At 39.9% G+C, this 25,710-nt stretch overlaps 10 protein-coding genes across 10 annotated transcripts; 5 read left to right on the forward strand and 5 right to left on the reverse strand. All coding sequences in view use genetic code 12, as the record gives it.

The window, feature by feature from the left end:
• The first annotated feature begins 707 nt into the window (after positions 1–707).
• On the forward strand, positions 708–1,956 carry PICST_90137 (predicted protein). Its single transcript, XM_001385326.1, has one exon. It carries the CDS (start codon positions 746–748, stop codon positions 1,898–1,900), a length of 1,155 nt encoding a protein of 384 aa, XP_001385363.1. The 5' UTR covers positions 708–745; the 3' UTR covers positions 1,901–1,956.
• A 255-nt stretch (positions 1,957–2,211) lies between these two features.
• PICST_78610 (putative mitotic spindle protein) lies at positions 2,212–6,737 on the forward strand. Its single transcript, XM_001385327.1, has 4 exons — positions 2,212–3,095; positions 3,276–4,232; positions 4,281–5,453; positions 5,697–6,737. Exons 1-4 carry the CDS (start codon positions 2,330–2,332, stop codon positions 6,695–6,697), a joined length of 3,897 nt encoding a protein of 1,298 aa, XP_001385364.2. The 5' UTR covers positions 2,212–2,329; the 3' UTR covers positions 6,698–6,737.
• A 117-nt stretch (positions 6,738–6,854) lies between these two features.
• On the reverse strand, positions 6,855–8,624 carry PICST_84653 (STE-like transcription factor; the record flags this gene model as incomplete). Its single annotated transcript, XM_001385687.1, has 1 exon — positions 6,855–8,624. The coding sequence occupies one exon, from the start codon at positions 8,622–8,624 to the stop codon at positions 6,855–6,857; it is 1,770 nt and encodes a 589-aa protein (XP_001385724.2).
• A 1,281-nt stretch (positions 8,625–9,905) lies between these two features.
• Positions 9,906–11,045, forward strand: GAT2.1 (GATA-family of DNA binding protein-like protein; the record flags this gene model as incomplete). Its single annotated transcript, XM_001385328.1, has 1 exon — positions 9,906–11,045. The coding sequence occupies one exon, from the start codon at positions 9,906–9,908 to the stop codon at positions 11,043–11,045; it is 1,140 nt and encodes a 379-aa protein (XP_001385365.2).
• Positions 11,044–14,071, reverse strand: KSP2 (serine/threonine protein kinase). The gene has a single exon (XM_001385688.1). The coding sequence runs from the start codon at positions 13,568–13,570 to the stop codon at positions 11,120–11,122; it is 2,451 nt and encodes an 816-aa protein (XP_001385725.2). The 5' UTR covers positions 13,571–14,071; the 3' UTR covers positions 11,044–11,119.
• Positions 14,072–15,304: 1,233 nt separating this feature from the next.
• On the forward strand, positions 15,305–16,918 carry PICST_84628 (predicted protein; the record flags this gene model as incomplete). The annotated part of the gene is made up of 2 exons (XM_001385329.1): positions 15,305–15,813; positions 15,874–16,918. Exons 1-2 carry the CDS (start codon positions 15,353–15,355, stop codon positions 16,916–16,918), a joined length of 1,506 nt encoding a protein of 501 aa, XP_001385366.2. The 5' UTR covers positions 15,305–15,352.
• A 451-nt stretch (positions 16,919–17,369) lies between these two features.
• On the reverse strand, positions 17,370–18,512 carry PICST_48789 (predicted protein; the record flags this gene model as incomplete). The annotated part of the gene is made up of 1 exon (XM_001385689.1): positions 17,370–18,512. A coding segment is annotated over one exon (1,143 nt), but the record flags the coding sequence as incomplete, so codon positions are not given.
• Positions 18,513–19,355: 843 nt separating this feature from the next.
• PICST_32591 (predicted protein) lies at positions 19,356–19,850 on the reverse strand (the record flags this gene model as incomplete). Its single annotated transcript, XM_001385690.1, has 1 exon — positions 19,356–19,850. One exon carries the CDS (start codon positions 19,848–19,850, stop codon positions 19,356–19,358), a length of 495 nt encoding a protein of 164 aa, XP_001385727.1.
• Positions 19,851–20,327: 477 nt separating this feature from the next.
• On the reverse strand, positions 20,328–21,901 carry PEX3 (Peroxisomal biogenesis factor 3 (Peroxin-3)). Its single transcript, XM_001385691.1, has 3 exons — positions 20,761–21,901; positions 20,553–20,703; positions 20,328–20,507 (listed from the first exon to the last, which is right to left on the reverse strand). The coding sequence occupies exons 1-3, from the start codon at positions 21,824–21,826 to the stop codon at positions 20,414–20,416; spliced, it is 1,311 nt and encodes a 436-aa protein (XP_001385728.2). The 5' UTR covers positions 21,827–21,901; the 3' UTR covers positions 20,328–20,413.
• A 1,712-nt stretch (positions 21,902–23,613) lies between these two features.
• On the forward strand, positions 23,614–24,603 carry PHO3 (acid phosphatase; the record flags this gene model as incomplete). The annotated part of the gene is made up of 1 exon (XM_001385330.1): positions 23,614–24,603. The coding sequence occupies one exon, from the start codon at positions 23,614–23,616 to the stop codon at positions 24,601–24,603; it is 990 nt and encodes a 329-aa protein (XP_001385367.1).
• Between the last annotated feature and the right edge of the window lie 1,107 nt (positions 24,604–25,710).

A 25,710-nucleotide genomic window follows, 5' to 3' on the forward strand; every position in this document is an offset into this window, starting at 1 on the left:
TAATAGCAAAATATAACTGAGAATACTTCAAGTGCCTTAAGGCTGAGCCAATCAACTAGTGGCATAAATCTGGTCAACAGAGTACAACTGGGCCGCTTTTCTACAAGGCAAACTGTACGAGCATGCGGTTCGAATTCTCGCAGCCCAATAGTAAACAAAACGCCTGTGCTGCATGCGGAAGTACACAAAGTGCTGGTATGGAACCCACAGAAACAATGTATGCAGATGCACCTTTGAAGAGCGCCAAGAATACGATTTTCACAAACACGAACCCAGCGCTCTTTTTGTATTCTTACTGGCTTACTGAAGTTCGCCGGCCATTCTTGAAGGAAAACAGCCGAAACTGCCTCGGCAATTGTCAAAATAAACAGCCAATTGTGAAAATGAATAGTGAAATTAGAATAGGCATGACGACATTGTAGAAGGAAGACCGTCGCAGCGCAAGACATTAGAGCAAACGGCGTAATAAATAAAACTATTTCGTTGACTGGACAAGAAGTTGGAGAATCGAGACCGAAGATCCACCAAATGCTCTCACACGAGCTTGGTCATCTCTTCCTTTTCATCGAGGTATTGGGGATTTAGCAAAAAGATCACATGATGTGAGTCACATGCGTTTTTCAGATGACGTTTCAATTCTTTACATGTACAGGTAGTTCACAGTGAAAGGATTATTAATATTGAACAATTGACAACTGCCAGTACTTAAAGAATACCACATTAAAACAAAATTACACGCCTGTAAATGTTATTGGCGAGATGTTTAGTATGGGCCATTGCCCTATTGGCATCGTTTGCCGCGGCTGATCCACAGGTGATTACGACCGACGAGGCAGAATCAGTTATAAGCAAATCAAGTCATACCAACAACTGGGCGGTATTGGTATCGACGTCACGGTTCTGGTTCAACTACCGTCACATGGCTAATGTGCTCAGTTTATACAGAACAGTCAAGAGATTGGGTATACCGGACTCACAAATCATTCTTATGCTTTCTGATGATATAGCTTGTAATCCTAGAAATGCATTTCCAGGTACTGTTTTCAACAACAAGGACCAGGCTATAGATTTATATGGTGATGCCATAGAAGTGGATTATAGGGGGTATGAGGTCACCGTGGAGAACTTTGTCAGATTGTTAACTGACAGGTGGGATGAAGACCAACCTCGTTCCAAGAGATTGCTTACTGACGAGAACTCCAACATTTTCATCTATATGACTGGCCATGGAGGTGAAGAGTTCCTCAAGTTCCAGGATGCTGAAGAAATCGGATCTTACGATATTGCCGACGCTTTCGCACAAATGCATGAAAAGAAGAGATACAATGAGATCTTCTTTATGATAGACACTTGTCAAGCTAACACTATGTATGAGAGATTCTATTCGCCAAATATTTTAGCTGTGGGTTCTTCTCGTATTGAGGAGTCATCATACTCTCACCATTCTGATATGGAAATTGGTGTAGCTGTCATTGATAGATTTACATACTACACATTGGCATTCCTTGAAAATATCAACAGAGATTCGAGAGTAACCATGAATAAGCTCTTTGACGAGTTCACATATGACAACGTGCATTCCAATCCGGGTATAAGAACCGACTTGTTCAAGAGAAATGTCAGCGAAGTGTTGATTACAGATTTCTTGGGCAATGTGCAGAATATCGTGTTGGACAACGTAGAGAAGGATATCTTGTTCAACTCCAACCACAATAAACAGGAAGCTACTGACAATAACGAAACTAGGCCGGTTCATAGTTACAGCAAGATTGATATCAGTATCGACACCGAAGACTCCAATGAATTGACCAAGATAGCTCCGGAGGTTCAAAGAGCCATGGGTGTAGGTATTGCTGGATTGGTCATTGCCTTGTGGGTGATTGCCAAAGATCTTGCATGAATAGCACGGTGGGCATAGTAATTTACAGAAATAGTGAGAAAGACAAAAAGAAAATCAAACGTACTAGGCACTGTAAGAAGTAAGTAAGTTGTCAAATAAGGCGAATCGTCATCAAACGATTTCACGCTTTAATTCTTATCACAGCAGTAAAACGAGGAGATTGCAAATTTGCAGCCTATGCGGTTGCGAATTAAATAGTAAAACGCGCCGGGTAACAGTTGTGTCTGCGAAAAAATGTAAACAATCCATACGCGCTATGTACGGAAGTTTGATCTCTTCTTTTTAGTAAGTAATTAATGAAACTAGTTAATATTTCATTGCTGAACATTTTCAACATATATAACATTTACTTTATCACATAAACTCATTCCAGCTTCCATATAGTCCCTTCATTTCTGTCAGCAAAGTCATTTTTCATCTTCATCTAAAATGCTGCTGCACCACAAGGTCTATGCAAATGAGCTTTTCCAGATTATGGCATCGAGGGACGTCGACCAGACAAGAAAGCTCGAATTAGTATTAAAGCTAAAGACGAATATAAAAAAGGATGCGGTTGATATTGCTCAAGTTCCAACTTATTTTGAAGCGTTATCTATAGGTGTAGACATTCCCGATTTGGGTATTCTGGTAGCCAGCTTTAGCACCCTTGCTCATTTGATCAAGAGAGTAAGTATGCAAGACAAAACAGGAATGGTGCTTAAAAACCAAAGCTTTCTTGTTTTACCCATCATAATCAACCGATTGGCCAATTCAAACACGTCTACGTTGAGTTCAGCAAGAAAAGCATTGGAGGCATATTGGTTCTCATCACCTCGCGAAGTTGAAAGTGCCATTTTAGACATAGCCTTGAAGCACAGAAACACCGACATAACTCTTGAAGCTGTCCATTGGCTCCACCACATCATAAGCAATGTCAACCAGCATTTCAATCTCACAAGGTTTGTTCCACAGTTAGCTAAACTATTGGCCACGTACCCATCGTCGCATTCTACACAACTACAGAATTCTATTAAGTCATTGCTCTGTGACTACTATAATTTTAAACAGAACAGATTATACAAATTCGACTTGGCTCGCGAACTTGAACTTAAGAATGTTCCTGATACCATCAAAGAATCCATAATGCAAAACATCGCAGGGATTAACCCAGAATCTACTTCTGTAACCAAGCCCGATTCCAATTTCGTAATAGCTGGTGATGGCAACGTCCGCGTAACGGCCACAATAGAATCGACTGAAAAAAGGTATGCTCCAGTCAGACCCAGATATACTGCTTCTACAGTGAGCTCTCGTTCTGAATTAGTTCCGACAGCGAAAGCTTCTTCTCCATTACCAGTACCAGTACCAGCTCAAACGAAAATGACGCCGCCTCCAGTTCAAGACCATCAAAGCATACCGTCTGAAGCAGAAACTTTACTTCCAGAAATTCGCGACATCATTTCTAAGTACAACTATGAATTAGATACTTCAATTAGATCTGTCAGCTTTGAGGGATCAGAACAAATGCTTTCCACATTCAACGACCTTCTTCCTCCATTCAACAGCAAGGAAACAGAATTTAACTGGGGCCAGCGTGAGAAGAATATCGTTCAAATGAGATCTATTTTGCGAGGCAATGCTCCATCCCTTTATAGGAGGGATCTTATAGTCGGCTTAAAAGATTCCGCCGAAGCAATCTGTAAGGCAGTTTCTTCTTTACGAACTACATTGTCTTCTCATGGTTGTCAATTAGTAAAAGAATGCGCCATATTCTTAAAGACTGATATTGACTCTCTTGTTGATCTTTTCATGCCTTCCTTGGTTAGGCTCTGTGCTGCAACTAAGCATATAGCTTCTACAAATGCCAATATGTCCATTGTTGCTATATGTGCGAATGCTTCCTATAGCCCAAGACTATTGCAAAGAATTGTCAATGCTACTAACGAGAAAAACGTTCAACCAAGGTCGTACAGTGGTATTTGGTTGCAAATCACTGTGTCCCGTTTCTTTAATTCGCATTCCTTTCTTTCTTCTCATGGATCTACTCCAAATACAGGGGTCGATTTGGCGATGAAAGCATTAGCAAAATTGCTCAAGGATCCAAATCCAACAGTAAGACAAATAGCAAAAGATTCATACTGGTGTCTTTGGAGAAAGTTGCCAACACAATCAGAATTGTTATTGAGCAAATTGGAACCCAAGATTATCAAAATTGTGGAAAGATCAAGACCCAAGGATGTTTCACACGAGGAAGTTTCGGCCCCTACTCTAAATATGCAAAGATCCCGCCCCTCTTTAAAAGAAACTATAATTGAAAGGAACAAGGACCTCAGACTAAAGCAAAGAGAATTGAGTTCTTCTCGAATGTCAACCAGAGAAGCGTCTGATTCCCAGAAATTAGATCAGAGTCACCGTGAAGAGTTACATATTAAAAGAGTTGCCACTAGGACCAATTCTACAAATGGATTTAGACAAAATTCAATTGAAAGAAACTTATCGAATTCTCACAAGCCAGATTTAAGACCACCCAGCAAGGAAGGAGTATCTCCAAAGGATATAGAACAGGAGAGTGTGCAGCAGGAGACAACACGCACAAAACAGACAGACACAGCACCAGCTTCTAAAGAAGTAGCCTTCGATGTACAAGCAGATCCTATCCTTAAATTCTTATCTTCATATCAAACAGATTTAATAAAGGAAGGAATCAATTTACTTAAATATGCCATCATGGGCGAAGAAGAACTATCTCCTGAGATAACCTCATTATTGAAGAGTATCTCTCTCAGACAACCGAAGCTTTTAGAACCTCTTCTTTTATCCAATGACAACTTGTTCAAAAGAAGTTTTCAGTTCTTTTCTGCTGAAGACTTCCTTCGTATTTGCTCAATAGTTATTAATCCAATCGAAGGAAGAACTATAGAGCTTTTAATCTCTATGATGACAGTCGATGAGCTCTACGAGTCGATAATCAAATTGTTGTCGTACTCAATCAACACAGCTAATATATTAGGAGATGATGAACTTACAATGCAAGTAATCAAATACAAATCTAGCATCATTCAATTGATTGTGGTTTTCCTTCAGAGCAGCCTTGAAAAGATACCGATTCGAGACAGTTATTTTCTGAAAGTCACTTCAAACTTTTTGGAGTTGGTAAGCATTTTGAAATCAACTGATATTTACCCTGAGTTCTCGAAATTACTAGCTAAGCTTTATTCAATCAATATAGCGCTATTCGTATCCGAATTGGATCTTGTTGACATCAATACAAAAGAAGAAGTTGAATATATTGTTGGAATCGACCATACACTAAGTATGAAGAATATTCCCAATACAATGCCTAATTCTTTATTTGAGTTGACCGAAGTTCAAAAGACCCATAGCTATGACGGCTTCTCGCCAGTCAAAACAAATCAAGATTTTACTATGATATGGCCAGAAAGGAAAGACAACGATGATTACAATTTCATTCCCAAAAGTGCAAATGATTCTCAGAAGAATATTGCAGCTCAATTTCAAGGATTCAACCATCATGAAAGTAAATCTGAAGATCCTGTGAAAGAATATAGTGATAGTATGGATATTGACAATCCCGCTGCCAACGACAGAAATTCGACACCAGCTCTTGCCGGAGAGCTCTCCGAATCCAATTCTTTGCATGCTGCCATTGAAGGAGTAGCTGATTTATCCATGGATCAACACGATAGTCCCAAAAACAGGGCCACTGACGAAAATGTGTTTCTTGATTCGTCCAGTAGTATCAAATCTGGATTGTTCAACAGAACTAATGGAGATCACTCAATTGAATTGGCTAAAGATTTAGCTCAGGTTCAAATATGCGAGCAGCCGCCCTCTCTCATTGACCAGAATGTCCAACTCCAGACTTTTCTTGATAAGGTTGATCCGTTGAAGAGCATCTCCAACAGAAATAAACCCATTGCAATTTATGAAGATTCGAAGGGTTCTCCTCAGAAACTAAAGGAACACAGATATTCAGAATTCAATTGGTTTAACTTTCAGGTTGCAAGATTGCAACTCGAATCAGACGATGACGAGGTCGAAGACAATGAAACTACTGAAGACGATTACAGTGAGTTATTGATGGATGTATGCGAGAGTTTGAAGTCGTTAGAATTAGATTCTAAGACCTTAACAACTGCACTTGATTTACTTCAGAATATGCATAGGTTTGGATTCGAGTTTGTTAAGTACTATGAAAATGAAGGAGCCAAATTAATGGAGGAATCTCTCTGGCAATTTTTCCATGATTGCAACAAAGTTTCCATTACCAACAAAGTCAGAGGATTAGTATTATTGAAGCAATTATTAATCATCCATTCGAAACTAGACTTGGCCAACTTATGGACAACATTGATCAATGTTGCATGCCTTCCAGATTCTGAAAACGAGATCGCGTTTGCTCTACGTGATATTTCCTCCGAAATTCTTTCTGGTCTTTACCGGAGTGATGAATTGCTTGATGTTTTATTCAGTTCATTTACAAGCGACCACTTATCGAGAGCACTGACATTCATTTTGGGGACACTTTCAAAAGTCTTGGATTCCACATCAATCCCAGAATTGTTAAGTGATTCAATTCTTCAACAGATTGATCGAGTTCTTAGGAACTTTGTTAATAGCAGAAATGCCGAGTGTCGAAGATATGCTATTCTTTGTTACGGGAAGCTTGTCAAATCCTCCAGAGTTAGTTTTGCGGGAAAATCTCCCGACAACACAATTCTAGACGGAATCATTCAGAGATTTTCCCCAAGCCAGAGAAGATTGGTGGAATACTATAGTCAAGACCCAAAGAGCTAGAATTTTACACTGAAATAATAAGCAGAGAATTTATTAACATAGATAAAACATTGTAGAAATGAAGTAAAGTAGAGTGACATAAACTACGATTCTATTTCTGGAATAGCTGTAGTTCATGCACCATGCAGCGTTGATGTATTAATTAAGAATTCTACAGTCATTTTTTATCGTCAGATGGATTGGCAGAAGAAACAGGAGTAGGCATCATTCCGTCATTTGCTGGTCTTGCCGATTCATGGTTGTCTTGGTTGAGTAACCTCGTCAATTTCAGATTGGCAATTTCTTCCACAGTGAAATGTGCTGTTTTCGTAGTACGAGCTCCCGAAGGTTTTGAAATACCTTGAGTTTTACCCTGAGCCATAGCCAGACGTTTTTTCATCATGTTTGCACTGATCTGTTGCTGACGAAACGAAGGAGCGCCATGTTGAGGAGAGAATCCGAAATGAGTCAAGTATGCACCGGCTGATGGAGGAGGAATTGGCATTGACAGAGGGTTGACTACTTGATACATGGCATTAGGAGCATAATCGTGTTCGTTCAATATCACATACTGTTGATTGTAGTGCATTGGCACTTCGTAAGAGCCGCCATAGGCAGCACTCTGTGGTGGCCAGTATTCAGGTTCTTGCTGGAAATATATTTCCGATTGAGAATGATTAGGTGGAAGGGTTTCATAGGCAACTTCTGGTGTTGCTTGGGTGATATTAGGATACACAATTTGCGTCGGTGTACTTCTTGGAAATCCTGTTTGGTACTTGGCTGATAAAGGAGGTAAATATGTTGGAAAAAATTCATCGGTTGCCGACGGGAATCCGACGAAGTTGGCTGACTTGGGCTGTAATGTTACTGCGCTGGGCATCTGAGGTAAAGGTGTTTTCAAGGGTTGTGTTTGCTCTATTAAATACTCTGCATTGTATGCCACTTGGTTGAAGCTGGGTGTGGTTGCTGGTGGGGCGGAGCTAGTGTTTGTGGGATATATGAAAACCGAAGGGTCTACGATGCTGTCGTAGTTTTCGTCCACCATACTGGAGTATCCACCCAACTGGTAGTTGGGATCCAATGTGATGTAACTATCTTCGTAATTGGGATCGAAATAGTCCAACGGAAAGTCGTCTTCATAATCCGAGTTAGCTTTGAATTGGGCTGGTGTTTCATGGTCTAAGAATTCGTAGTTTTCACCATTTGATTTCTCCACATTTGGAAGTACTACGTTTGTGCTGGTGGTGTATTCTGGAGACGAATTATCATTTTCATTAGTAGTTACAGGAGGATTATGGTCGTAAATTTCCTGATTGTTTACCTTTTGTTTTTCCATATGTTCAGCCAATTGAGTGTACAAATTCGCTGATTCGTCGTATTTGAATGATTTGGCTGGCTCCCTCTGGGCTACAGTTGTTGGGTTTTGGCCGGCTTTTTCTTTTTTAAGGTCTCTTTCCAATGCATCTGCCATCAACTTATCGTGGGGCACATTAAACCAGAAGAATACCTTTTGCTTCTTCTGAGTTCTAAGACACGAGTTTTTGAAGAGAAATTCCAAAAAGTCCGACCGTGGAGGTTCAAGAATGGCATCGGTTCCACATTTAAGATTCCGTAAGTCTGAAAAAATGCCTTCTTCAAATTTCTTTCTGTCTATGATGGTGCGTCCGAAATGCTCGAACTTGTAGACTATGCAGCGAACAATGTCGGTTCCAGTGACAAAGTAGAGATTGTTCCAGAATACGCAACTAACAAACCCTTCATCGTGGTTAAGATAGTACCGTCTAATAACCTGATTTTCCTGCCAATTTGCTGGAGCTGTGGCTAGAAAAAATTTAAGGTCTTCTATAAGTCTCAACGACTCGGTGATATCATCCTCCTGGGGTTTAGAATTATCGTCCTTAATACCGTCCCGACTTGAAGTTTGAGACTCTTGTTTGACGAGCGACATTGGACACAGAGACGAGTCACAGTTTATAGACTATAAGCTATCCACTCTAGCGTGCTGACGACTGCGATACGGTTTCACCGAAAATGTGGGTATTGGATAATTCGGCGAATGGCGATTGTGCGAACCCTTTGTTTTTAGACGGTAGTGTAACTCAAGCTTTCTTGGCCGTAACAGCGGAGCAATTGGCACACTGGTGATGAATGCAATTTCTGTTTGGCCTGTGGTGAAGTTTATGGTGAAAGGAAGCTCAATTGGGACTGTAGACTGGCTAGAATAGCTTTGTCAAGCAACAGCTAAATATTTGTTGGCCAGGTCCCAGACGACTTTTAATGTGTGGGAAAAACGGTGAAAAATATGGAAAACAAAGTGAGTGCGGTTGATTTGGATTCAACAACAGTCAACTACAATAATAAGAGTCTGAACAGGGTTGTGGAAGTTTGGAGTTGCTAAACAAAAGTGCAGCAAGCTTGGTTAGATTCAGCCATGAAACTACTTTGGATCTAGCGAAACTTATATACAATTGTTTTAGTTCCCGCAGATGTGTTTCAGATTCCAGATGTAAAACATCCACAAAATCGCAACCAGCCTCCACCTGCTTTTTATGGAACCGGTACCTGGTCTAGGCATTCCTGTTGCTGGTTTCAGAGTTTGCCCATGTAGGAACGCACCCGTGCAACGAGCCCAACACAGGTTTCAGATCGGTAGGATGCAGGAAGGATGGCAGACAAGGAGCCTTTTGCATATCCCCTTACTAGGCTGGTTGCATTAGTGAATTCCTCTTTAGGGCAGACGACTGCACCAAGCAGGTACCAGGAACAACAGCCAATGGTTCAATACAACAACAAACACTTCGTCAACTCAAAAAATGGGGTGAGCAACTATATCACATATTCTATGTCCCAATTCCAATTTTGTCAAGGAAAGTTTAGATCCAGAGGAGTAGATTCAAAGGAGAAGCCACACAGAGTGGATAAACCCCTGACTAAGAATTTTACTGCGCTTGAGTCATGAACAGCGCACAATGTATCTCTTGGAAAATAACACAGCATAATTAATATTCGGGAAATTATTTTGCGGATCGCACTAGCAGCACAAAAGTCTATTGCCACAGAAAATTCTACTCCTACCAACTTGGCAGCTGCTAAATAGTTATGCTTAATCAACCTCCATAGCTAACAGTCTGGTTCTTGATATGCTATGCTTGCCAGAGTATATATACCATCACTGTAGCTTTTCTGTTCTTCGACATGTAGCCAACTTCTTCTGAACTCTTAGTACAAAATGGCACCCCCTAGCGAAATTTTGAACAATGAAATAATGGCTGCAAGAATTCTTGTGAATGCGAAGTTTGCAAACAAAAATTTGCAACCGTTGAATACAACTTTCGTTTCTATCAATACCCCAATGGTTCAGCAGGAGGTTTCTTTGCAAAGAAGTACGGTAAGATGTCTTCCTCCACCAACTCCGTCACCTACACCACCATATACTACCGACCCCAAAGCATATACCGCTCCTCAGCTAAACAAAAATAGAACTTGCTACTATCACAGCCAAGCTAACTTCCACATCATGAATCCTTATTGCGCTAACTGTATTTATTGTGGTCATGAATACAAGAACCAAATTGTTAGACTTGCTAATGAAGTGTCTAATAATGCTAACAACTACGCCAGCACTTTATGGAATTACAAGAGCACTTTGAACAGAATAGTTGCAGCGAACGCTCAAGATCTGGCAGAAAGTGAGGAGCTTTATAACAACTTCAATAATTTGTCTTACCAAGTAAAGGGTCATTTGCTGACAATTGCAGCTACTTCTTCATCAATTACAAATATTGAATCTTCCGTCAACAAGCTCAGAGAAATTTCTTCGGACAAAGAGTCAAACAATCCCATTACTCCTCCATTAGAAGAACAGACACAAATTGTAATACACGAACCTAATGCACAGAAAGAAAGTGCACAAATTCAGACATTTCATTATTCTGAACCACAAGAGAACCTTGTACAAAAGAAGCAGATCGTTCAACTTTCTATGCCAGTTCCAACACAATCTCCACAAACTTTACAGACAGAAACCAAAACGAAAGAGTCTTTAAAACCCAAAAAAGGACGCCCAATCTTACTTAAGAAAAGGGCTAAGGAACCGAGGAAATCTAAAATCAATGTCAAAGTTTCGAAATGCTCTCATTGTCAATCACATAGCACACCGGAATGGAGAAGGGGTCCAGGAGGTGTTCGTTCATTGTGTAACGCTTGTGGGTTGTTCTACTCTAAGCTTGTTAAGAAGTTTGGAACAACAGATGCAAATACCATCTTTCTATCCAGAAAGGAGTCTGATAAATTGATAGACAGAACTATTCCCACCACTCTACAGAGTAATGCTATCTTACAGAAACAACTACGGCTAATTCGAAAGTAATGATTTTGTGTGTATTTAAAACTACATAGAAATATGAATGTGAAATTTAATTAGTGATCGAAACAACATCAATACTAATCATAATCACTCCAGTCTTTCTTATAATCAAACCATTCTCTCCCATTTACAGGAACAGAATTGGTTGTGTAGTTATTAATTTCAACGAGTGGACTGGAAAGTAATTTTCCATGGATGTAGCCTTCATCTTTCTTATCAACAACCTTGAGAGGTTTACCGTTACTGGCAACAGCAGAATGCGATCCCCTTCTGAATGGAGGGACATACTTTCCAGAACCACTACCAGCAGACGTAGACAACACTTGAGATTCAAGAATCGGATTTGAAGCAGGTCTCTTATGAGACGATCCTAGGGCAGAGTTTCTTCTTCCAGTAATCATGCCATTCTGAATCGCCATTCCGTTACCGTTACTGTGATTATAGATGATTCCATAATTTCTAATTGGATCTGCTTCGCCTTGTCCTCTGTAGTTTGGTTTCCTGAAAAGAATGTCATCAATTGTGGTCGGGCGTTCTGTCTTTTCTGCTAAGGTAGTTTCTGGTTCGTCAACTGCTTCTAATTCAAAGTCATCCTCCAAATGGAAAACCTCATCGTAGTCATTTGCTAAAGTTAGGCGGTCAATTTCCTCAGTAAGAGGCTCTATTACTGGTGACTTTGTATATGCTGGAGATCTCAAATAAGGTGGTACGTACTTACCAGTAGATGTTGCAGACGAGCCTAAAGATTGAGGTCCCATTGGATGAGCAAGGTTATGGAAGCTGTTTGTCAATGAATTTCCAGCACTTGGCGGAATGAAGCTTCTACGCAACTTTGAAGTAGAGGCCAGTCTAGTTTTCTTCTTCTGAGAAGCCTGTTGGCTCGACAAGTCAGTCAGATTAGAATTCTGGTGATGATTGTTTTCAACACCATAACGGTTTCGATTAGACCTGGTCCGAGGCTTTCTCTTGTTCGGTTTCTTCCAAGAACGAGGAGGTCTCTTATTCTTCTTCCAATCCGCACTATGGTGATTGTGATGTCCATGAAAACTTTTGCTTCCATTCTGGCCGTTCTGGCCATTCTGACCATTCTGAATGTTTCCAAATCTTTGCTCGCCATATTTATCCATATAGTGATTATAAATAGATTTGGGAGTAAAGAAATCCTCACGGTTGAACTTGTTGTTTAGGGATCTGGCATTACTGTGAGATTGATTATAAGAAGCAACGTTGAATGGTTTACGGGTGTTGCGAATGAATTTGCCTCCAATAGGAATTGGCTTCAATTCTGTATTCGAAGACAAAAGAGCGTCAGCTCTGTGATTATGAGGAATTCTGTCTTCCTGGAATCCTACACGGTATTGGGACGATTTTGAGTGGATCGACTCAGACTCGGTCGTCGAAAGCGACTCGGAAATGTGCTTGTCCCCAGAGTTCTTATCGTCCTGGGATTCTACCGTAACTACAATAGGGGAGATCTTCTCAGGAGAAGGCGTAGCGTCTTTCTTGTAGAAATCAGAATCCATCTCGAATTCATAGTCTTCTTCAAGGTCTTCCTCTTCTTCACTACCCCAATATTCCTCGTCAATGGTGAAGTAGCGAAGTGTTTCTAACTCACTTTTGATACTGGCCAAGTCACGATTGCTTGGATCAATGTTCAAACAGAAACGTGTGATGGAAAACATGTCGCCGCTCATTGTGGAAAAGATATCGAAAAGGGCTTCTCTGTTGTTCACAAATTGAAGGAATCTCTTATCGGAGTAGTTGGCTACTTGAAAAGGATTCTTGTGAAAAACTAATGTCAACAAGATCACACCTACAGACCAAAGATCTATTTTGGAAGCATCATAGCTTTCAAGAGCAGGGTCAAACAACTCTGGTGCCATGTATCTTTCAGATCCAATATCGAATTCGTCTTTGTTGGTGATGATTTTGGTGGTTGTTGCCAAACCCCAATCACAAATTTTGATGGTCCAGTCTTCGGCAATCAAAATGTTTTCAGGTTTAAGATCACGATGATAAACTTGGTGCGAATGACAATACTCCAAGGCACCCAAGACTTGACTGAAGACGTCCTTGATATCCTGCGAGGTGGAAGGACCATTTCCACCATGAATCGCTTCATAAAGATCACCTCTAGAACAATATTCTAATATAAGATATGAATCAAAGTGGTCGTACAAAGAAGAAACATTTGGATGACTGCCTAAGATTTTATGGATCCTGATTTCTTTTTGTGCTTCTTCATACAAACCCGTGAGAATCGAGTTTCTGGATGGCTTCGATGCAGAGACAGGGTTGGGTGATCTGAGCTTTGCGGGACTGGAAGAAGGTCTGGAGGTCTTTTCATCCTTGGCGTCTTTCTTGAAGTCAATTGGATAGATGAACTTGACAGCAACTAACTTGTTGTTGTTTTTTGTATCTTTGGCGACCGAGACGAGCCCGTATGAGCCTTCACTGATGTCATTGACCTTGTGGTATCTTTCTCTCAACAAGCCACCTCTGTCATATTGTTTATACTCTTCCATCATATTGTAAGAAATGTAGTCTAGAATGGAAAAGTAGCAGAAGAATTGTAAATAAACAAAAGATTATGTTTCAAATAAATAAGGTCGTTTGTCAGATAAAAATAGAATGGTAATATCGTAGGAGAACTATGCAAATCGTAATGGAATTTCAATAAATATGACTAGTATCAATTTCGTTAGTGGGACATATAGTGAAGAAGGTAATCGTAGGGTTTGTGGAAATAGGAAAGAAATATGATTTTATGCAGATTTTGAGTAGAAAGACTATGCAAGTGACTGTTAACAGTTATAAATAAAATAGTTTGCGGTAGTTGATGGCTATGACTAATTGAAAGCCAATGACTGCTGTTAACGAATAGTCAATAGGCTATTGTGGATTTATAGACTAGTATAGTCTTTATTATGAATGAGTGTCGGTTTACGATAATAAGCCGAAGTAGTTCTTTTTTGGGTTTTATTGCTGGAGTATACTATGAGATCACGGTGCGCTAGAGAACGTTAGCTATACCGTACAAATCTGGGTCCTTTGATGCCGAGTGGAGGGTTCAGCGCTTTAGAAGCAGCTGGTATGGTCACGAGACTGTTTATGTCCTATTTTGATAGGCTGTAGTGATGTATTTTTGTCTTTGTTTCTGGGATCGGGATCTCCCACTAGTAACAACTCGAGGATTCGGGAAAAAGGAGACAGACTATACGAAAAGCGGTAAGCCGAGGCTGATGTGATACACTAGGAGGTATTAGCAGATGAACTAGAGGCAAGCGGCAGAGATCGAAAGTATATGCTGGGGTTTCTGTAGGAAAAGTGGAAATCACACTGTTGGTCATGTCTTAGTTAAGTACAACAATCTTAGTTGACTGGTAGTGATGTCGGAGAAATGTCGTCCTGGGGGAAGAGCAGCGCGCGACATCTGAAATGAGTGCAAGTCGGTGTTGGACTCGTTGCTGCTGCCAAGAGTCATGCGACATTTGGTGGTTCAGTGAGAGTTTAGCCAGTCGTAGAACATGGTAGAAATCCGTGGAACGGCATGCGGATTTGGGGCCCAAAGTTTTGGAAGAAAACAGAAATAAAGATAACAGACATCTACGTCTGATATGATTTTGTAAGTTAGCCATTTTGACTCTTCTTTCGGTTTTCAGCTGGTGAATCTACTCATCTCATCGAAGAGTCCTACGACATTGACAGATGAGACCAGACGCACTACAGAGATTATGACACACTATGGCGCAGGTTAGGCACACTGAACGGCACCACAGATTGGGTTGTGTAGCCTCTTAGTTTCAGGTATCATGTAGGACGACAATACTGTTAAGCTACATTAGTCTCCTAAGTAACGTATACTACAGCTCCTAATGTTGGTACCCAATTATTGAGCTACATAGTGCGACATTCTCATTTTACCCCATATATTCCATACATTGCTGCTGAGTCGCACAGCCCAACAAGATACCGCCACCACAATCCCCTATTTCAGCATATCGAGGAAGTGGAGATCATCTACAAGTTGGCAACAATGCTATCTACATGTACCGATATACGAAACAATGGATGGAGTCACAATTCCCAATTGCCCATGTGATGGCGACGACATTGCCGCATATCAGCGACATCACGACATTTTCGCTGGCGATTAACTATGTGCACTACGAGTCAGATGATCTATCAATATATTCTTCGTAGTTAAGGTTGACTACTAATACTCAAGAGAAAGCAGATTCCACACTCTTTAATTTCCACGACCAGAAGAGCCAGACAAGACAGTTTTGCATAAGAATCTTGTACAGAAAATGGACGACGATACAATTGCGACATTCCTAGCGGTAGCGGGAATCGACGACGAGGACACAGCCAAACAGTTTCTCGAACTCACGAATGGCGACTTGGAGTATGCGGTTACTTTGTACATGGAGTCGCGACAACACGGTCTGGCTGGCTCAGCACCTGCTGCATCCAATGATCATTCTAACGATGAAGAGTTGGCACAACGTCTTCAGAACGAGGCGTATTCGTCTAATATGGAAGATAATGTTAGAGCTGCTGATGCAAATGTCCATAGACACGAGACTTTGGTAGATAGTTTTGGGCCATCTTTTGGTTTTCATCCCCTGATGCACCAACCAACAAGTCGTCCGGGAGACATTTTTGGTAGAGGCAATGTTGGGCCCTTTAACCAGCGATTTGATCGGGCAGAAAACGAATTCTATCTCAATCGCTTCGAAGAGATAGAGGATGGCGACGATGACGACGAGTACCACGAAACAGCAAATGACTATGGTGAAGACCTTCCTGTAGACGACATTAACGACAGCGAAGACGAAGACGATGACATAATGGAGTTGGACGAACACGGTGATGTCATCCCATCCAGACCTGCTGGTAGAAGAAGACGTCTAAGATCAGAAAGAGAAGAAGAATTGTCTTCCACACAACGTCGTTTGGCTAACTTGTTCCGTCCGCCTTTCGATTTGATGTCCATGGTTAATTTGGACGAGGCAAAGAAAAAAGGCAAGGTAGAAAACAAATGGATCTTAATAAATATCCAACAGACGTCTGAATTCAAGTCTCATATGCTTAATCGAGACTTCTGGTCAAACTCGCAAGTGAAAGCCGCTGTTAAGGAGAACTTCATATTCTTGCAATATCAAAGTGACTCGCCCAACGGTGTATCATATCTTAACTTTTACTCGTCTGACGACTTTCCTCACATAGCCATCTTGGATCCTTTGACCGGTGAGAGAGTGTACAAATGGAAAGATGGAGAAGTTCCTAAAGTGGACGAATGGCTCAGGGAAGTTGACGAATTCTTACACACCTTCTCATTACTTCCTAATTCAGACAACCCCGTAGTACAGCATGAAGTCAAATTCGACCCTGACGCCTTGACAGAAGAACAACAGATCGAATTTGCTTTAAAACAGTCCATACTCGAGAACAATGGCAAATCTGCCTCCGATGCTATAGCAATAGATGATAGCGATGACGAAAACTTACCTGAAATAGAAGACGAAGAAGAAGAAGCACCGGCTCCCACTGAACCAACAGATCCATTTGAAAGTATTGCTGCCATTTCTCATGAAGAGCCCACTAGTTCTAACTCTACTAGGATTCAGGTTAGATTCCCCAACGGTAAGAGATTGGTTCACAAATTCAACTTGGATGATAAGGTAGTGACGATATTCCTGTGGTTGAAGTTCATTCTCGCTGAAAGTGCCCAGGAGTATGGCCTCTCTGCCGATGATAGATTTGGCTTGTCAAACAGCTCGCAAAAGTCTTTCAAGTTTATAGAATCACTCGACACTACGATAGAAGAAGCAAACTTGAAAAATGCTAGTATTTTATTAGAAAAGGAATGAATACATTCTCTATTTATAGATATTACCTGTCAATTTATGACAAATTCATATTCGATTGTAGTGGTGGAAACAGCTCAAGAGGAGGTAGATCAAGAATTGTCAATCCTGAAGATGGTCGCCCCGAATCTAGACCTAACAACTGTTTATACTTGTACTTTATCTCTCGCTCCTCTCTCAGTAATTCGAAATCAGAATCGTAACCGTCGCTGACGTCACTGTAGTCGTCTTCATCATCATCTTCGTCATTATCATCATCGTTATCATCATCATCGTATTCGTATTCCATTCCGTTGTAATAGGCTTCTAGTTCTTCATCTTCGAGATCATCTTCCGCCACATCGTCATCGTCGTTTTCAATTTCATTTTCATTTTCATTTTCACTTCCTTCTTCAATCTTCAATGGACTATTCTCCTTGGCAACTGCATCTACTACTTGAATCTCTTCTTCCACTTCCGGTTCATCAAGTTGTTTGTGCTTTCTGATTTCTTTCCTTAACAAGCTCAAATCGTCATCAATTTCATCTTTGACTAGGCCAAGACAAGTATTCAACTTGACTCTTTTCTTCGCTGGCTCTTCTGTATCCAGCAAGTATGTCTGAGAATCACGGTTTTGAGTGTGATTAAAACGATGCTGCTGAGAAAAAATATTCTTTCTGATGTTGGTGAGTTCAATTCTATTCTTTTGGAGATACAGGTTGTCCAAATTGGAATAGTTGGAATCACGGTTGTTTTCGAGGATGGTCTTGTAGTCATGGGTGTTGGTAGTATTGTAAATTGTATGATTGAGCTTGTTGTTGTTTCCTTCATCGTATGTACGCCTCAAATCAATAGGAGAAATGACAGATCTATAGTAATTACTCCAACCCCTGGCTATTTGTTGCTGGTCATTGACAGAATGATATTCTTTGTAGAGATTGTTGAGTTCAGAAAACGTTTGCTGAACTAGTTCATGTTTCCGGCGCATCAAATTGTAGTAGTACAGTTTCCATATAATAGCGGAATTGCCGCTGGAGTTGTTCTGAAGCAAGCGAGATTGGTAATCTTTCTCGTTTATAATCGTCTGCAAACTTCTAGTATGAGGTTTGAAAAATCTTTCGAAAAGGTATGCAAATGGTAGCTTTGTACTGTTTTCGTCGTTGTTATTATTTTCATTTTCGAGATCTCCCAACGTTTCATCAAAATCCAACGGGCTCTGCAAGTTTTTGAATATTTCCTTCAACTCTTCCTCGTATTCGTCAATGGATCTTAGTATATCAGCCCTATTGTGTATATAGCCACCAGAAAGTAAAACCAAGTCTTCTGTGTTGGTTTTAATGTTATTTATGGTTTCGATTTCGAAATTGTAGATCTTCAACCAGTTGCGGTCATTAGCAGTAGTTATTTTGATCAGATTATTAATCTTTTCAATGAGAGTATCGATTCTGGATAATCTAGTAGCAAGATAGCTTTTGCTGATATCTCTGAATTCGTCCAGAATTTCCTTTTCAAGCTCTGTCAACTCCTCAACCGACAAGTTGGGGATTTTGACGATGTTCTGAACGGAAAATTGTGATTTTTTCTGTTCACCTGCCTGGGTTTCAACTTCGTCCGACATGGTAAAACAAACAGTTAAACGGAGTGGAAAAGTGGAAATGTCGAAATTAATTCAAAGTCAAAGGTATTTCGTTTTGCAAGGACGCAAATGTTGTTCTCTTATATGCTACCAGCTATTAATACTAATTTTGACAGAAACAAGACTTGCAAATGTTAAGAAACAATATGGGCAATCTCTTATTATAAGCTGTTCCAGTACTTTTTGCGATTAAATGGACACTCGTCTGTAACCAGCCACACAATGCTTTTCCAAGTCAGTAAATAAACTTATGGATTGGTGCTGCACTATCGCTATAGAATATATGCTCAACAGTTAAGTAAGGTCGAGTATATGCTCTTTTATGCTGGCGGGCCGTTTGTAGCGGGTCCTCTGGTTGGAACTTAACTTTTGCATTTTTCTCTTTGAGCCTTTTCAATAAAAGTCACACAAAACCTTCCTGCGATAATATAATAGCCTGCCTCAAATAGGCAGGCGTGCTTCTAGGAAACGAACGAGTCGCTACAACGGGAAATGGCAATCGGGCATACTACCAATATGTATGGAAAAGAATGGAATTTGAAATGGAATAACGATACAAGTGGTTTTTGTTTTTTGAATTAATAGATGAAATTGTCATGATACTTAAAAGATTGCATAAGAATAGTATTCCTGATTCACATAAATAAGCATTTTTACAATATCTAATACCATCAGTGTATTCTGAAAAGTATGCACTACATCTTTTACGTATACAAGGTAAATTGTTCTACATCGACTAAATCCTTTCCACACTCGTGACATTTGTATAGCAACAAGATTTGACATATATTCGTAGGTGCTATCCCCGTATTTTACATATTAGACTTAACGGTCTTCAGCCCATTCGTTTTCTCTTCTGATAGCAGCTTCTTCTTCAGGACTGAAGTCGTTGACGATGTTGAAGATTCTTCTTAACTCTTCTGGAGATTTACCCTTAATCATCTCAGCAACCATTTTGCATCCAGCATCCAACAATGGTCTAATATTCAAGTAGTTAGCGGCCAACATGATCTCGTACAACATTTCCTGGTCAACCTTCAAGAAGTTTTTGTCCCATTCCTCAACAGGAGCGGACTTTCTGGCATCGTCATCATCATCATCTGGGAATATAGTGTTCTTGTGGTGTTCACACCACTCCAAGACCTTGGCCAACACGTTGGCTCTAACGTTTGGCGTAGGAATTTCGAAATCCTCTTGTAAGCCGTCTGGGTTCAAATCATTGATCATATTCTTCATCAAAAGCGACTTTTCAGCGACCTTGGGGTCGACTGGGAACTTCTCATCGTCAGATGATATTACAATAACCTTAGGAGCAGACATGGGTAATATATAGAGTGTAGAAGAAAAAGGAAAATGTGTGGAATCGTTCTTCAATTTCGATCCTGATATCGCACAACTGAGGGAACATTGATTATGTAATAACATACTTGATCCTGTAGCCCAGAACCAGCAACCATACTATATACTTAATTATGGAGTAGGGTTATATCAATTCTAGACTGGCGCTTGTATGATCAAGATATAAGTTTTGTTAATTGGGATCTTTTATGTCTTTTCTTCTTACAGTAATTAAAAATTTTCGGCATTATAGGGCAAATTCTTTTGGTTGCGAAAGAGGCTTTATGCATATACAAGTAAAGAAATTTAGCGAAAACTCGCCATCTTCTTGGAATTCGATTTGTTCTTCAGTTTGGGGTTGTTGTTGGTTTCTGCTACAACTAAATATAGACTTTAGCATTTATATTTAGGACACAATCCAAACTACTCTATTTTCAGATATTTCTACTTTTCACAATTAAAGATCGAGTACACATACTACAGAATAGCCTTTTAAATATTCTTCAATTTGGCATTATACAAATGGTGCAACATATAAGATAAGTCTATTCAAAATTAGAGTAAATGCCAGCACTGAAATCGTCCAACTCTTCCAAGTATAAGTTGTTGATATACACATTACCGGTCAAGTCATTATTACTTGGGTTGAGGATTCCACCAGGGTTGTTCAAGTTACTTATGAACCCTTCAATGTCGTCCTCTTCGTTAACTTGGTCTTCAAGCTTGAGGTTGTCGTTATCACTTAATATGAAGTTCTGCACCGATAATTGTGCTAAGAAGCTGGCCAATTTGAACGTCTTATTAGCATTGCTAAGGAAACTTTCAGCTGCAATGTCTTTCTTTTCCTGGTCTCTCAAGTTGGAAGATGACGCCAACAACAAGCTGGAAGAACCATTGCCGTTGTTCATGGATAGAGACAAGTTATTTGCCAAAGTGTTCAACATGTTCGACACTACAGAGTTGAACAAATCAAAGAATCCCAGCTGAGAGTCCAACATGATACTATTGGTTTCATTGATCAATTTGTTCAAATTGGAATCAGAGATTTCTAACTGCACGAGTAAGTCAGGGTTGGTGCTGAATAAAGTTTCCACTAAATCGTCATAATTGAGAGGGAAGAGGTTTGCAAGAATTGTTTGCTTATGGTTAATGCTAATGTCGTTGACAATATCGTGCAATATCAAGTCAAACTGTTCGATGCTCAATTCTGACTTTGGAGTAATAGACTCAAACTTCTTAATTACCAAGGGTTCAATGATGGAATTCAAATTGACCCAACCTTTATTCAACAACCACCAACTCAACGAAAGGTAACTTTGTTCGATGAGATAATTATCGTGAGGATTGATATCGTTGTTAGTTGATTTAACTCCGGCCATGGAGATAGCGGATTCTAAGTACGACCTTCTGGCCAAGATGTTAAGCTGTAATCTTGTGATGAGCAATAAGCCAGAAATAGAATATATCAAAGTCAACGTTCTTGTAATGGTCTTGATCTTCAAGAGGGCCCACAATTCGACCTTGGATTTGTTCATGTACACAGTCATCTTGGACTGGGGGTTATTGTTGGTGTCCAACAAGTTCAAGTTGTCAGTGGTCAATTCGCTGTTGCTGCCACCGGTGACAGACCCAGCGGCTGTTTGGCCATTGGGGTTGTTCTTCTTTAATCTCAACACATGGGTAATCAACTCCACTGGTAAATAGTCAATCACAGGTGTTGTTAACACCGGCAATAATGCTAGAAGAGTATAGTAACAATCCTGTTGAGTCTGGATGAAACGTTGTTTGATTTGTTGTTTGAAGATCAACTCTTGTCTTAGCGCATTCTGGTAGTCTCTGAACTTCTTGATAACAAAATGGTTGAAAAGAAAGTAGATCGACACTGTCAATGTGGAAGTGATGAAGATCTTTCGCTTATGGCGATTGAAAAATGAAGCCAACGACGAGAAGATAGCCATGGCGGATACAGAGGTTGAGAATACGTAAAACAGTCAAATACAATAAAAAACAAATATAGAACAGCCGTATTCAATCTATAACTCGTACAATATCTGGACTGTGATACTAGTAGAAGCTGAAAATACTAAACTATGGAGTTGAAGAATGTCGATAATCCCTAAGCCGAGGCAGGCAGAAGAAGTGGAGAAAGAACACGCGAGTGCGGTCAGGTGACACATCACAGAGTATCATATGCTATCTTCACTGGCCAAAAAAAGAGTCTACCAGATAGGAGTCAATTGAAAACAGCCATCTGATAGAAAACTAAGATTGACAGTTAGGATAAACGCCTTTGCATTAGACAGTAGTTTGAACAGCTTTTGCGGTTGGTTTGTACGGACTACACTGAGCTTTGGGATGTGAAAAATGTGCCAATATCGGAATATATGCACACCTTGCTATAAGTTGCCGTATTATGTAGATAAGATACTGATGTGTTTGTCCGTAAAATAGAAGAAATTCAGTGGAAAGTAAAAGTCAAAAATGTAGTCTTGCCAACACCACTGAGAATTCGTGACGATTGAAGCAGGGCGTCTTCGTTGTCCGACTTAGAAATGATTACTCAGACAACTCTTCAGAAGTGGCTCCGGAAAGATATATTACTTGCAGAATTCTTCCTCCAAGGTCCAGATGGACTTAATAAGATCCGAAGTAGATATTTTTTGTGGGATTACGGCTCCAAATTTAACAATGTCAAAAAAATTATCATTCAAAAATTCCTTTCGTTAAATTCTTTTAATATCGTGTGAGAATTAACCGCTTTCGAAGATAGGCTCGGCTGCACTGTCATATTTTTTTGCATCCTCCTTTCGTTATCGTTCAAGCTATTTTTGAATAAATTCAGGATACTATCATGCTATAACAAATTTGAGATCACTAATTCAAATTGGTTCCGTCAGGTACTAAGTATCTGGATGGCTTGATCAACAATTTCTCCAGTAATGTAATTTATCATCTTAAACGGTTATCTATCCTTTCATTTTGCCGCATATTGAATGGAACAAATTGAAGGATCGTAATGACCTGCGTGTTGAGGTAAACGCAGTTTGTCTATATTTGTCTTGAATTGTACGGCCCCAGATGCTGACGCACATCCAATAGGAGAGTCAGGAATTTCAACTCCTGCCAAAGTCTTCAAAAGAGTATTTTTGATTTATTGGAAAGCCCCGATGTATTATAGCAGCACAAGAAGAAGCTAGAAGACCAAAAAATGTCCTAAGCGGACAAGAATTCTAACACAATTCTTCTATGCTTTTATGCTTCTTTATTTCTCTAAGTAGAATCTATAGTTGATCATTCAGTTCAATTTACGTCTCTTTCCATGTTATACATCAAATCCCTAATAAAGATCACAATATGGACGAAATCTGTTTTGGTCAATTCGATTACTACTTCTGTCAGATAACAATGGCTCCTGTTGACGTCCTTTTGAAACATACTTTTGTGTATCTACATTAACATTAACTATACTGTTTCCTGCACATCAGTCAGTGTTCTTACTGCAAGGTAGTAGCTGGCAGGCCATAAAGGCAGTTCCTACTCAGTGCCGTTTGTCACTAACTGCATTCCATATATTATGCCAGCACTAAACCTTGACACTCCGAGGAGATTCCGTGGACCAAATTTTCAGTTTCCGATATGACCCTGCGTTCTTCGCTTTCCAACGATTTAATTATAAATAGAAATCAATTCCCGTCCAGAAATTCTAATAACTTGGAAACTTCATTATAACCATTAACAAATAACAATGCAATTCAAGACATCTTTAGCATTATTTACCATTGCAGCAACAGCATTGGCCAAAACAATTCTCTTGTCTAACGACGATGGTTGGGCATCTACCAACATCAGAGCTACGTATTACCAGTTGAAGAGTGCTGGCCATGATGTTTATTTGGTTGCTCCAGTTTCTCAAAGATCTGGTTGGGGTGGAGAATTCGACGAACCAACGTCTCCAACCTTGGATACAGATGGAGAATTCGGTTATGTTAAGGCTGGTGCTCCATCATGGGGTCATGAAATTGATGATGACCATATATGGTATGTGAACGGTACCCCAGCATCCTCTGTTGCTTTTGCTTTGAAGTACGTCTTTCCATACTACTTTGCTGAGAAAGGTGAGAATATTACAGTTGACTTGGTCGTTGCAGGGCCAAATGAAGGTACAAACATGTCTCCAGGTTTTTTTACTGCTTCTGGTACTATGGGGGCCACTTACAACGCTGTTTATAGAGGTTACCCAGCTATTTCGTTTTCTGGTTCTAATTCTAACAACTCGTTCTTCAAAGATTCGTTGGACTTGGAAGATAAATTGGAACCATCAACAATCTATGCTAATTTGGTAGTTGAAATGGTCAACCAACTATTTGAATCTCAAGGTGAGAACACAAGAACCTTGCCTTTGGGTGTTGGCCTCAATGTCAATTTTCCGGCTGTTGGTTACCTCAACGAAACTTGTAATAGTCCACAATGGGTATACACCAGATTAACAGGAGAATATGCTGGTGGTGCAGACATGTACTATAACGAAACTTCTAATTCTTTTGTCTGGAAACCATCGACTATGTCGGCCCTTTCCGTTTGTTACAACGGCGATTGCTCGTTACCATCTGAAAATCTCATTCTCGGATACACCGATTGCGCTACATCGGTCAGTGCATTCTCTATTGATTATGATGTTACCTTAGGCATGAGCAATGAAGTTACGTCGTTATTGCAACCTTTGTTTTCCAGCTGAAGAATTCACACAGCCATAGACTACTTCAACATGATTTCCTAGAAATTTTGTCAAATCTCAAAATTAATAGAAATCAATTCTAAATCTCCGTCAATATTTTCATTTCTTTCGTCAACCCTTTTAGAGATTCTTTAATAGAATACATTTTCAAACAAAATACACATTTTGGTGGCAGAATTTTAGTGTAGATTGTTAGAATGTGTGAGCAGTCAAGATTTTTTCGCAGTCATTTTGACGTCAAATGATATTTTCTAAATTAAAGGGCTTTTCCGGCACACCAAAAGTCGACATCAGGGGAACAAGACAAAGCCATTTTTTTGCATTACATATGCGTACCAGTGGGAAATGAACACAGAGCAAGAGAATGGTGAAAAAATGATTAACTAATTGGTTTTTCTGAGAGTTTACTAGAAAAAGAAACGTCTCTAATGCGGAATCGGACTACATATCGCGATTTAGATATGTACCACCAGCAGGCTCTTGTATTACATTACCTTGCGACAATATGGCAGTGCAAATATAGAATTGAAGTGTACACTGCAATATTGAACTGAAGAAGTAGAGAAGGAGAAATACAACCGCAGAACAAAAACAAGCATAATCAACGGAACATTTCTCTCAAGAATCTTCATAGGTTCTATATTGTCCGTCTACAAGTTATTGGTGGTGAGACAGGGTATGCTCTTGATTCAAGTTGCATATGTCGGTCACCAATCAGATTTTGTAGTCATGGAATGAACGAATTACTACAAAATCACAAGAAGATGCACCAGGCAATACACCAGGCATTTTACCAGCACAAACGCAAACGAATACAGGAATCAGGTTTTCTTGGGAAAGAACGTGAAAAATAACTAGCAAGGTAACAGGACCATTATAGAGCCAAGGTAGACACCGTAGAACAGGCGAGATTAGTCTCAAACGTATTTATGAGGATAGCTATTAGAGTTATTGAACAAAACCATTGTGCGGATATACTTTGCGAGTCTCCCGAAAAATCGATGCTTAAGCAGAACAAATTCAACAAAAGGCAGTGGATTGCGAGATGGCAACATCTTGCAGATTTCGGTTTGTGTATGGAACCACCTTTCCAACCATAGACAAGGA

The sequence above is a fragment of the Scheffersomyces stipitis genome, chromosome 6 (assembly GCF_000209165.1).
Source record: "Scheffersomyces stipitis CBS 6054 chromosome 6, complete sequence".
In the NCBI taxonomy this organism is placed as follows: domain Eukaryota; kingdom Fungi; phylum Ascomycota; class Pichiomycetes; order Serinales; family Debaryomycetaceae; genus Scheffersomyces; species Scheffersomyces stipitis.